This window comes from Pseudonaja textilis, chromosome 2 (assembly GCF_049901715.1).
Source record: "Pseudonaja textilis isolate UNSWEBS1 chromosome 2, rPseTex1.2, whole genome shotgun sequence".
Lineage (NCBI taxonomy): Eukaryota > Metazoa > Chordata > Lepidosauria > Squamata > Elapidae > Pseudonaja > Pseudonaja textilis.
Window position 1 is genome coordinate 216,567,777 of NC_141991.1, and position 13,284 is coordinate 216,581,060.

General features: G+C 36.0%; 1 protein-coding gene across 1 annotated transcript in view; it reads left to right on the forward strand.

Annotated features, from left to right (window-relative positions):
• The window catches only part of SKIC3 (SKI3 subunit of superkiller complex), a 50,483-nt gene that overhangs the window by 937 nt on the left and 36,262 nt on the right, over positions 1 to 13,284 (forward strand). The window contains exons 2-11 of the mRNA XM_026719130.2: positions 801 to 892; positions 1,585 to 1,728; positions 3,076 to 3,167; positions 4,417 to 4,492; positions 6,062 to 6,202; positions 7,535 to 7,633; positions 7,714 to 7,822; positions 8,261 to 8,401; positions 9,039 to 9,140; positions 10,405 to 10,544. Coding sequence (XP_026574915.1) covers positions 803 to 892; positions 1,585 to 1,728; positions 3,076 to 3,167; positions 4,417 to 4,492; positions 6,062 to 6,202; positions 7,535 to 7,633; positions 7,714 to 7,822; positions 8,261 to 8,401; positions 9,039 to 9,140; positions 10,405 to 10,544 — 1,134 coding nt within the window. The 5' untranslated portion in view covers positions 801 to 802. The remainder of the gene's footprint in view (positions 1 to 800; positions 893 to 1,584; positions 1,729 to 3,075; positions 3,168 to 4,416; positions 4,493 to 6,061; positions 6,203 to 7,534; positions 7,634 to 7,713; positions 7,823 to 8,260; positions 8,402 to 9,038; positions 9,141 to 10,404; positions 10,545 to 13,284) is intronic.

The following is a 13,284-nucleotide window of genomic DNA, read 5'->3' on the forward strand; positions in this document are numbered from 1 at the left end:
AGACAATTGCAGTTTAAATGTTTGCCCACACAAGATTCAAAGAAATTCCTAATTCCCTTCATATCTGCAACCTACTTGTAATTATGCTGCTTTACATTGTAGGTTGCTTTTTACAAACAGTTAAATATTTTGAATACTCTGGCTGGAGGGTTCCCTTTGCAGACCATTAAAATAATACTTATAGAGAAGGTCTACTTGAGAGAGCTCTGAAAGTGAAAGACATACTTTATTCCAAATATTTGGCTGGGTTGAACTGAGAAGCAACATAATTGTGGGGAAATATAAGCAGGATGAAAAAATATTTTTGTTTATTTTGCCTTTTCTTTCATTGAACTAAAACACTTAAAATGAAAAGAAAATTATATTAGTGCAGTATTCCAGAAGTTCCACAAGTTCTGCAGAATTCCAGAAATTCTGCAAAATGAGGGATGTATGGAAAAGCATCCAAAGTGGGGAGACATATGACAGAAGTATGTATGTCACAATGTAATCTGTGGGATTTACCTAATTGTACTTACACCTGACATTAGGATGCAAATACAAAAGGCCAGGGGTTGGGATGTGTTATTGCAACAAAAGTTTCATTATTTTTTAACATCACAATTATTTTGGATTGTGGAGCCTGTATATACTCTCTAGAGACTAGTTGTATTCTCTTATATATGCAACAGTATGTCTTTGTCAAACATGTTTTTTTTAACCTAGCTACACTGCTGAGTAAAGTACTATATTATTTTACAAATATACATCAACTGTCTTCATATGTATCAGTAACTTTCTTACATAAATATTACCTGTAGCCATGTCAAACAAGGAAGTGAAAGCAGCATTGAAAAGTGCCAGAGATGCAATAAGAAATAAGGAGTATAAAGAAGCACTGAAACATTGCAAGGTAATCAATAGTCAAAGGTCATAAATTGTTTGCATTAAAATGTTACAAGATGTCCATAGTATTATAACCATCTCTGATGTAATTTAAGGGGTGTCACTTGCATGGTTGTTCCTCTTTCTCTTTGCTGTGTATTATTTTATACTATTTTCTGCAGCAGTACCTTTCTTATATCCTTTGGGATTTGTTTTCCTTTTATAATTATATAAAACTTCCTGATTTATCCTATTAAGCCAGGGTTTTATTTAACCTACTTCATTCAATTATGCACAATCACTTTACAAATAGTTGTGGTTGGGTTCATACAACATATTAAGCCACAAGGAAGCATACGGCATTATAGTATTGTTTAGCATCATTTTTGAATCCAACCACTGAGCCAGGTTGTTAGTTTGTTTAGTTGGTTAGTTTGTTGTCTTCAGAGAGTGGCATTGGCAGGCTGTTTTCCACAAGCACTTTTATATATAATGAAAATGCTGGAAATTGTGCCATCCAGAACATATTTCTTGCTATCAAGACTCTTCCACAATTTTAGATGTCATATAAATTAATCTGAATTTTTGAGTAAGGCAATACACAGTCAAAGACAATAAATCTGGGATAAGAGTTTTTAAGCTGTTAAATCATTTAATAAATGTTTATCTGAATTGCAAAAAGAGTAGTTTGATATTTTCATTTGAATTTCTGTTTAATAGGCAGTATTGAAACAAGAAAAAAATAATTACAATGCTTGGGTATTCATTGGCTTGGCGGCAGCTGAATTGGAACAACCTGAACAAGCTCAAGGGGCATACAAGAAGGCTGCTGAACTTGATCCTGGGCAGTTGCTAGCATGGCAGGTATATATGACATTTTCCATACGAACATGTGTATGTGAATGTAAACATATTTGTTTATATGAATAAGTTGTAGATCTTCAGAAAATACAATAGCAGGTCCTGACCAATTCTGGAGAACTGGTAGTGGAAATTTTGAGTAGTTCGGAGGACCGGCAAATACCATCTCTGACTGGAGATTTTACCGTATCCTTCCCCTGCCACACCCACCAAGTCACATCCACAGAACCAGTAGTAAAAAAAATTTGAATCCCACCACTGAATAGCATGTTGGGCTCAAAGGTAAGAAGCCTCATGCTGGACTCTTCCTGATTGAATGTCACAAAATAGAATCCCCCCTTTTTTACCTTGGCTAATAGATCATTTGCAGATGTGTAATATATATTACTTAAGATGCTTTGTATGTCTTGGCACTATAAATTCTTCATTTTCAGCCCCCAGAATGAGTAGCAGAGCCTCTAAACACAAGGCTTTGTCCAGTGGAACACTATTGGTTTTGGGTCAATGACAATTTTTCATTCCTGTTGCAAATCAGATTATTTCTGTTACATGAGAAACAGTTGTCGATATCTTAAATGATTATAGTGATGATCCTCAGTTTATATCCATTCATTCAGTGATTGTTCATAGTTATGGCATTGAAAAAAATGGATGTACAACCAGTCATCGAAGTTTCCACTTTGGAATTACTCACATGGTCACAATCATGACTGGGGCACTTGGGTGTCTGCCTCCTAATTATAATGTCATAAGGAGTCAGAGTCACCTGATTGCCATTTGTGACTTTGCTGGTTTCCCATAAGCAAAATCAATGGGGAAGTTATCAGAGGCATCACAAGTTGCTCCGGTAAGTCATTCCTGCTTTCCCTCTGACCTGCAGCATCCCTGTGTATGGCCTGCGCCAGCCATCCAGACCCTCCCCCCGAACTTCATGCATTTTTTGTGGCCTCTGCCAGCTCTCCCTTGGTTTCCCCCACAATCTATTGCACCCCTGCATTCCTTCCATGGAAATCCTCCTCTTTCTATTTAATGCTCTGTGTCTTTGGTTTACGATGGCAACCAGAAATGCCTAGGATTGCTGTTGCTAAATGATGCAGTTATGTGATATCATCAATTATGACTGCAGTCACTTAGCAACAGCAGTCCTAGTCCCAAGTACCATTGTGAACCAAAGGACTACCTATAATCATCTCTTGTTTGTGAAGAATTTATATATTCTCATCATGAATTGTTTTAATTCATTTTCTGTTATTAAAAATGTTATGTTGGAAGGTGTAGTCCATAAAAGTTGATAATTGAAGTTGAAGCTCTATATCACACAACAAAGTGACATTCTTCAATTTCACCCAGGGCTTAGCAAATTTGTATGAAAAAAGAAATCAGACAGATGTCAAAGAAGACTGGATTAAGGTTTACGAGAAGCTACTAGAACTCTATGAAAAGTAAGAAATAGCTGAACATTTTTTTTGTCAGCTTTTGATCTTCTGTCATATTTATTTAAAATATTTTAAAAAATGAGATTTCACTCGCACATTCTTTAGTTAGTCTGTATGCATCTCTCTCTTTCTCCCTCCCTCTCTCTCCCTTCTTCCCTCTCTCTCTCTCTCTCCCTCTTGTTTTAAGAACATAGATGGTTTCAGCAGCAAAACTGTGGTGATGGGTTGTTAGTAAGTTGTGTATTCCTTCACTTAGGAAACACCATCCTCTCCCCATTCTTTTTTTCCTTGAGAATTGCCTTGGAAAGAGGCAGCAAACAGCCCTCAATGTAATACGCTTTCATCTACTCCAAGTGGTATTATAGATACTAAATTCTCATTCAGAATGAGTGAGGAGAAGAAAGAAAGAAAACAGTGCTAAAAGATAAAGGGAGCAGGTTCTTGTAAACTTAAAGGTGACCAAATAGCAGTGAAGGGAAGCCATGTCTACTAGCTTGAGAAAGACAAAGATTAAAAAGGTTGGTGTGGATAATACTGGTAAAAAAAAATAGCAGAAGCCCAAAGGAAGATGGATGACAGAAAGGTAGATGTAAAAGAAAAAGTTAAAGGAGTCCCTGCAGATTTTATTCCACTAGTCATTGTCAACTATGGGGGGAGGTGCTCATCTCCGTTTCAAGGCTATTGAGCCAGTGCTGTCTGAAGACATTTCCATGGTCATGTGGCCAGCATGTTGTCACACAGCACTGCTATATTCCCACCAAACTGGTACCTATTTATCTACTTCCATTAGCATGCATTCGAACTGCTAGGTTAGCAGGAGCTGGGGCGAGCACGGGAGCTCACCCCATCACATAGTTCTTGGGTCTCAAACCTGGGCTGCTGGCTTTCCATCTGAAAAGCCCAGCATCTTAACCACTGAGCCACCACACCACCCAAAGGAAGATGGAAAAGGTAAGACAGAAAGCTAAATGTACCCTACATCAAGGGTCTTCAAACTTGGCAAGTTTAAGACTTGTGGACTTCAACTCCCAGAATTCCTGAGCTAACATGACTGGAGGAAGAATTCTGGGAGTTGAAGTCCACAAGTCTTAAAGCTGTCAAGTTTAAAGACCCCTGCCCTACATAAATATAAATCAAGGATAGGAAGCATGATAGGACCGAAAAATGCAGAAGTGTAGTTACCTTAAAATTGTTATTCTTAAGCATTTTCCTTAAGTTAATTAAGTAATTAATAAATAAATCTTATTTTTTTAAGCACTGATCAACAGAAATGGTGTGAAGTATGTAAAAAGCTTGTGGAGCTGTATCATAAAGATAAACAATATCTTCAGGTTAGTTACTATTTTGCTAGTGTTTATTTTGGTCATTATAAATGGTCCTTTTTACAAAAAATGCTTTTGGGTAGATATAGGAAAAGCCAGATGATTTTATATTAGTAAATATTTGCTTGTATCCCTCGAGTTTCCTCAAAATTATGAGGTATTTTAAAGTATTCATGGGGGGACAATGTTTGAGTGAGTAATACTCTTAAAATTTACTTTGAAGTCGTATGACAACTAAGCTTACTCTTGGATGCTGAAGCATTATTTGTGAAAGTAAGTGTTTTGCTCATGTACTATGTCCTTCTGTGGGTCCTAGTGTGATCAAGTCTAGCTATAACTCTACAAGTGTTTGTTTAACTTGATTAGATATTAGACCCAATATACTGGTAGTTTGGCTTAGCCTGGGCAAACTGTTTGTGTTCTAAATTATATTATATTCCCTTTTCATAATTGCAGAGCTTTACTTTCTGACAGGCTGTTTATCTGATCCCCCAGATTTTAGGTTTCCCTTGGTTTTATTAATTTCCCTCTTAACTGTAATTTGATTTTTGACCTTGTGGGTCTGTCATGGAATTTTTTAACAGTATCATTAGCATTAAAAACATTTCAGAAATTTTGAGTCAAACATTTTTTGTCATTAGTGCAGGATTTGTTTTCAATTTTACTATTGTGATTTATAGGTCAGTCGTCCTCATATATCATTGAAGAAGCCATTAGGTAAATCAGAATTTTTAGAAATAAATATTTCAAGGACGCCTGTAATAAATCTTTCTTTAGTACTTGGTGTATTAGTATGCCAGCTTGTGAATAACCCGCACTGTATTTGCTTTTGATTGCTTCCATTAAGGTCAATTTTATATAATTCCATTGCCTTGAAATATGCTGGTTGTTTCTTCTAGAATGCTTCTGTGCTGTTTGAGGTATTGCTTTTCAAGTATTAATGGAAGTGGATTTTTAAAAGTTTTTCTCAAGTACTCATTGTTAATATTTTACCTTGTAATGCTTCACCGTTGCTAGCATCTTTTTCTATGTTTAATCAAAGGTAATCCATTTTCAGCTATAATTCCTACCAACATTAAATATTCACTTTTGTAGTTTCAGCTAGCCTTTTTGATGCTTCCTGATGAGTTCACATAACTAACTCATTATCCCAGTTAATATCTCAGTTGCTCAAAACATCACTTCTGTTTCCATACAAGGAGGAAAGGCGTTAACTTTTTATTTTCATTTTAGAAACAAAAAAGCATAGTTTTTTTTATTAAAAAAAGAAATCATGAGAAGAACCCAATAAATTCTGATATTAAAATTTATTCAGGAGGTATTTTGTAGAGTATTTATCTTTAATCTTGTGCTAAACTCCAGGTGATTACATCTATGGAGTTTTCTTGGTAGTTTTACATACGTTATTTATCAATGCCTTTTTCCAGGTTTTTTTCTTCAGTTTTCAGTTTTAATCAACACCTGGAATTCCCAGGTGGTCCCTAATTCAATTACCAACTAGGCTAATACTGCTTAACTTCAAATCACTTGCTTTGATTACAGCTGACCTGAATTGAGATGTTGACATTTTTTTGATAGGTGGCGCGAATCTGGCACAAACTAATAAAAATAAGAAGAGAAGGCGGCGCAGACAATGTTGAACTTCATCAGCTTTGGAAGAAATTGGTCCAGTTGCTAGAGGAGGGCATACAACTTAAAGATAATGAAATAGAGCAGTTGGTAAGCAATTGGGCTGTCGCTTAGATATAACACTTACTGTTTTTGAATCTTTTATAAAAATGCAGCTCTAGCTTGGAAGTATAATTCAAAATTTTTGTTTTGGTAGTAGGAAATTGACAGTTTGAGTAATACTATAAATAAGTACAATTCTGAATTCTAACTTACTAGTAAACCCTTTGACAAGAGACTGCTGCAAACAAACCAGAGAAATCTGTTTGAGATCCATTAGTTTTCTTGCTTGAACCAGGGTCTAATGATACATGAATGTATACATACAAATATGTACATGTCCCTGTTTTCCCAAATGTTAGCAGTAGGCCTACTTGAAAGAGGTGAATTCTGATGATTGTGTAAAGCTGATTGACACACATCTCGGCTAATAGGAAGTAAAACCTCCAATCTGTAGATGTGGAACCTGCTGGTGTGTCAGCTTCCTTCGCCCACTATCAGATTATCTAAACAGAGCTATTTTTAACATTTTGACATGCTGTTAATCATTAATGTATTAATAGTCAATTTAATAATTAATGGTTGTACCCCACTTTGTAATTATTTTTAATGATGAAGATAAAAAAATTATCAATAAAGTAAAACACACTTCTAATTCCTGATAGTTTTTTTTAAAGCTTTATTAAAGAATTGCTCTGTGAGTGAGATGGATGGTCTCTAAATCTGATAAATAAAAGCAGCAGTAACAATATGTGGGCCTCAAAATGTTGTTGCATTGCAGGTCCTATTTGTCATTGGCAATGCTGGCTAAACCTGGTTAAGGAAGAACAGAGAAAAGTACTGTTTGCCTAAAGAAATTCCTCAAGAAAAGTTGGCTGGCCGGCTTGAAATTTTATTTCCCTGCTTGCTTTATTTTTTTAAAAAAGAAAACTTTGTTTCTTCAAACTTTTCCCTCTGGATATTGGAAGTGGGAGTGGATTACTTTGAGAAAAGGAATGGTTGGCAAGGAAATAACTGCCAACTTTTTCATTTCTTTCTCCTTTAAGATCTAGCCACCCGTTGGTATCTCTATGCTTAAAAAACAGATCAGAAATAATAATCCAACTACAGATAATTATTTCACTTTCATTTTTATTTTCTAACTATTGCTGGAATAGAGTTTAATGATTTTCAGATGACAGACATGCATAACACTGTTGGAATTTTGAATATGCCATAGTGGAACATAATGAAAAATAATAATGGGTGGACTTGCATGATACGTTAAGCCCAAGTAAACCTCATTAGGGCTGAATATGAATTTCAATATGCCACCACTAGTTAAAAGCTTGCTAGTTTTTGGCTTTGTTAGTTCATCTTACAATGCTTACATTGTTTTTTCAGTTCCTTAATGCGTTTGAAGAGGCAATCAATTCTTCAGAAGCAGTTCCAGGTGAAGAGCACAAAAAGCTTTACAGAGAATTCGTTCAGGCTTTATCAAAAGTAAGAATACTACTGAAATCTAAAAGTGCACCTTGACCCCATATCTATTTAGCTAATTGTTTTTCTATTTCTATTAAAAGTTTCCTCATGAGTCTTCTAGAATGAAGAAGGCCTGTAAAGAAATGATGATTGTCTATCCTAACATGAGTTATCCCCTGGAAGTTCTTTGCTTACACTTCATTCAGTCAGGTAATTTGACTAGCTTCTTAATTCTATTTTAATTTTTATGAGTTTGTTCATTTTCCTACTCTTGTGCCAGTCATTGTTGCGGTTGATGTTCTGTTATCACATACATATCTTGAAAATCTTCAGCTCTGCTACATTATGCTGATCAAGAGATTGCAAGATGGAATTGAGTAAAAAAAAATCCTACATAACTTCCTTTGAAGATTTGAAAGGTTGAATTTAATTACAAAGATTGATCTGGACTAAGACATTGTAATCTTAATCTACATGTATATTAAAGAGACCAAGAAAGGTTGTGAAAGTAGTTTTGTATCTATGCCTTAGAAACTAGAATATTTTTGAAGGAAGAAGCCCAGGAAAAGATAAATGGAAAATTATATGGCATATTTTAGTGTGGCTAGATTTTAAAAAGTGAAATGAAAATTCTTTTGTGTGTATTAGGTAACTTGACCGAGGAGGCCCTTGATTGTTGTCAGAAACTTTTGGATATTGATTCAAGAAGTGGTCCGGCTCTGATCATTTTAGGGATTCAGTCTGTCCAAGAAAGAAATTACAATGACGCTGAAAAAAAGCTTATAGAAGGTAAATGATAAAAGAAGGAAAGTGGGTCAGTAATCTAGTCCACTGACTGAACTGAAGTGGGGTCTCATCCTTTTTATAAATATCCCATGTCTCTTAGGCAGACATAGTTGAATTTGGCCTAATCTTTCTGAACTATACCTATGGTTGCCATGTTTTTCTTCTTTTCCTCTTTATAGTCCATTGAAATTGCTGCTAAAATAACAGCCTGATCATCATAAAATTATTTAATGGCCAGGTTGACCAACAGTATGGTATTGACTTTTTCGATATTTAACAACAAATGCAAGATTATTTTGGGTACAGTAATTCTCAAGTTTATTTTATTTAGCATATGGCACGTTTTAGCCAGCGATCACTGAGGTGGCTGGCTACCTCTGTGAAAGGAATTTGGGGGGGGGCGGTGTTAACTTTACCCGCGGGATGCCTTAATGCCTGTAGGCATTTGGGGGAGGCTCCTTTCTTGTCCCTGCACAGTTTATTCCTCATGGGAATCGAACCATCAAGCTTCTGACCTCAGTGGTGTGCAAGTCCAGCGTCTTACCACGTGAGCACCCCCCAAATTCTTGAGTATGAATTGAGTATGGCAAGGACCATCTGTTATTTATTTATGATATTTTAAATCAGACTTTCTTGCCAGGTTTGCAGCAGTTCAACCAGTGTCCAGTAGGATGGTGTAACTTAGGGAAGGTGCAAATGAAAATGCATAAATACCAAGAAGCTATTCATTCCTGTAATCAAGGTAATTGTGAGCCAATATAAAATGTTATTTATAAAAATATAGACTGCTTTGTCACAAAACATTTCATAATGTGATTATAATGAAGTAGTGAAAAACATTGAAAGTAATAAAATGATACTTTCAAAACCCAGTCAAAACATGAATTTCAAATTTTACCCTAATCTTTAACAGTCAGGAGCAATTCTAATAAAGAGGTTTTCAAGTCAGTATTGAGAAAAACTGGGATTTGTCTGAAAAATAATTTAACAATGTCAATATTTATAACATATAAAGTCTCATCAGCTGTAGTTGTTCTTTTAGCACTGGGGACATAACATTTTTATGGTACTATATTTATTTACATGTTTGAATATTGGTTCAGATTTCCTTCATTTTAAAAAGAATTGGTTTATTGGATTGTGTTATATTAAGGATTTGAGATATATGAGTATATTTTCTTGATTTTTAAAAAATATGGTAAATATTTTATACAAATTATTTTTAAGTCACAAAATTATGGAGCCATATCACTGACACCTTTCCAATTAGAAATATGAGATTGTTTAACCTTTAAGCCTATGCATGGTCATGATTGTTATGGCCCTATTGGAATCTGATTCAGAGGGGGAGGCTGAGCAGCTGACAGGGAGTGGGAGTGTGGCTCCATTGTCTGTGGAAGAAACTGGGGAAAGGCAAAGTCTGGCTGGGCGGAGCAGGGGAGAGATAGAGCAAGGGAGAGGGAATTCGGAGGAAGACCCAGGCCCACCCCCTCTTCATCCTAGAGCACACAGGGAAGAACGGAGAAAGGAGCAATGTGAGTTGCGTGGCTTACAAGGAGGAAAGGGCCCTCATTCCCTTCATTAGCTTCAGCCAGGAACACAGTGTTTAAAAAGGGAAGCTGCTCACAGCAAGTTGTTGGGAGCAAATCGTGAATTATCGGGTATCCTCGAGGCTTATCTGTGTTCCTGACATCTTCCCAACTGTGTGTGTTTTGCTGTGCTTTCAAGTCTGCAATTCCTTCTCCTGCCCTGTCAAGTTAATTACTGCAGCATAGTTTGTTTGGATTCTTAGTTACAGTTTGTATGTACTTTGTTTTCGGACTGAATTTCCTCCATTTAAAGACTGTTCCTGGGAAAGTTTTTCTTCAGCTGAAGGTAATTTGGACATTGGGGGCAAAGTTGGAGATAATAAAGAGACTCTTCTTGCTTATTTGACTATGTTGCCTTTGTGCCATGCCCTGGGTCATCACAGTGATATAGAAACTGAATTGTTTGCCTGTTTACAGCTTTAAAGAGTCTGGGACAACTTAGTGACCCAAGTTTCATTCAGCAACAAAAAAATATTGCCCAACATTTCAGAGCAAGAGCCTTCATTAAAATTCCGGGTGCTAACTATGCTGATGAAGCCATATCTTCCCTCAATCAGGTATGTGAACAGCTTAAAAAAGGCTTTTATTGATAAAAACAGCTTTAAAAAATATTAGAGGCCTCAATTGTATTCTCCCAGTTTATGAAACTATATTAGCTTGTTAATCAATGACTAGATCTGGATTGCTCTTTGGTCTTAATTTTTGGGGGAGAATAGAAGCACAAAGCAAGGAAGAAAATCATTCCAATTTTATATTATTCATTATCTGGGAGATGTAGCCCGGAGTTGAGTCCCTTACTCTGCATGTTGAGTCCCTAACTCTGTACTCTTTATATGCATGACTGCATTCCCACTCACCCTAGTAATACTGTGACTAAATTTGCAGATGAGACAACAGTGGTGGGACTCATTTCCGAGGGGGGTGAGTCTGTCTACTGAGATGAAATGGACCGGTTGCTTTCATGCTTTCATGGAAAATAATTTGGTCCTCAATACCAATAAGACCAAGGAGCTTATAGTGGACTATAGAAGGAACAGATCAGACATCAGCCCTTGCCTATCAATGGAGACCAATTGGAACAAGTGACCAGTTTTAAGTTTCTGGGTATTACCATAAAAGAGTACCTGACCTGGTGTACTCACATTGCAGCATTGGTCAAAAGGGCCCAGCAGAGATTATACTACCTGAGGCTTCTCAGAAAACAACAACTGAATGAAAAACTGCTGGTGACCTTCTATACGCTGTACCGTAGAGAGTATCTTAACTTACTGCACCTGTATATGGTTTGCCAATTGCACAGTGCTCTCTCCCCTCTTTGGAAGAGCTTTATAGCTTCCACTGCCTTAAGAAAGTTCAAAACATTCTCAAAGATCCATCGCATCCTAGGCACCCTTTTTTTGAACTATTACCATCTGGCAAACGGTACAGGATAATAAAAACAAGGACAAATAGGCTGAAAAACAGCTATCCCAGGACAGTAACTCTATATAATTCTACAGTATAATGTAATATTAATGCAGTGTCAGGGGTTTTCAATCCAATGCATAGAATGTGAAGGATGTGTGTTTGTGTTTATTTTCATAGTCATAATGTACAGTGAAGGTGGTATTTAATTTCGTTGTACGAGGTGCAATGACAATAAACTAAACTGACAGTTTTCTAGTTAGTGTTCTGTCCTTTTATTTCACTTTAGAAGAAAGCACAATAAAATTTGTAACTCTTTTAATTGTAATCTTATAGTTTGTCAGCATAGGACTGGGCATGTTAAGCAAACTGAATTATATGTTTGTAAATTAAAAACCGTCAATTCACATGAACTGTTTTTAAAATTATGATTACATGCTTCCTTCTGGCATGGTATTTAAAATGTTAGAAAATTCATGCCGGCTGTGGTTGCAATCAGCATTTATTGGTTAGATTCCATAAATATAGTGAATATAATTTTCCATGGAGCCTTTAGGAAATACAAGGGAATTTTACCTTCAAAAGAATTTGATGTATATTATCCACAATGTAACTCTTTTATTCCCCCAAAGTAATTGCTGAGTTCTTAGAACAGCCAGCCAGTCTCTAGCTAATGATTCAGCCCCTGAACCTTAGCAAATTGCAATGATTTATAAGGTACACTTTATATTCCTTTTCATAAAAGTCATCTACCATAGATTGCTAGGATTACTTGATTATTAATTGATGGTCAGATTTTAAGGAGCTGTAAAACTTTTCCTTAATGCTCAAGCATCTTTCTTAAACTGCTATTTGTTTGTTAAGCCATTTTAAAGCTAATATTATTATCAAGTCTTTCTATCAAAGGTATCTTAAGAGAAATGAATATGTACAAGTCCTAAAATAGGCTCCTGAACAGAATCTCTGGAAGACAGCCAGAATGACACTAGCAGAATGCTGAAGGGCAATGAGATTAGATACCTTTGACATATTATTTACTTATCTGGATAGTATACAAGGATAAAAATATAAACTGTAACATAAAACTCATAGCATCCACAGCTAAAACAATAAACCCAATCACAACAAAAACAGATCAACAATAGTAGCGGTTGCCTAACCTCTATGTTTGTCTATGCCCAGACAAATAGGTAGGTCTTCAGCATCTTGAGAAAACCTAATTAGATGAGAGCCTGACTCAGCTGGATCTCTGGGGGGAATGCCATTGTCCCCCATGATAAGCACTGGCACAGTGGGCTGAGCAAGGACAATTGGAGATGGCAGGTCCCACAAATGGTATCCACATGATTAATGGATATGTGAATAGTTTTTTTTTAAAAAATAAATGGCAGGGATGCAGCATTTGATCAAAACTGACACCATGTTGTAGAGGTTAGGAGATTTTAATGATCATAATTATCCATTGATATGGTTTCCAGACCTCAAACCTACTATTGAAAGGGGAAGAAATCTTTCCATACTTGCTTGTGGATAATTTTCTTCAGATGTGAGTATATGTTAGGGTTTGGTTTACCCTACCTTACTGCCCATCCCGGTGCTAGGAAGTGATTATTTTTTTCTATGAATCCAGTAAATTAAATGATAAAACCTTTTTGCAGTTTGCTGAGAAGTTATGTAAACTCTGCTGAAAATAATATTCTCAAAGTGTATAATTTATTCATAGCGAAAAACAGCGTAGTATTTTGGAAGTGCCAATGTTGTTATGTAAGAGATTTGTTACGGACTCGGTTACACTTGTGATTAATGTACCATTGGAAGACATAAAAGAACAGATTAGGGCTGGATTATGTTATGTAATCATAAGGATTCAAAAATGACTCCGTAGTACATAAT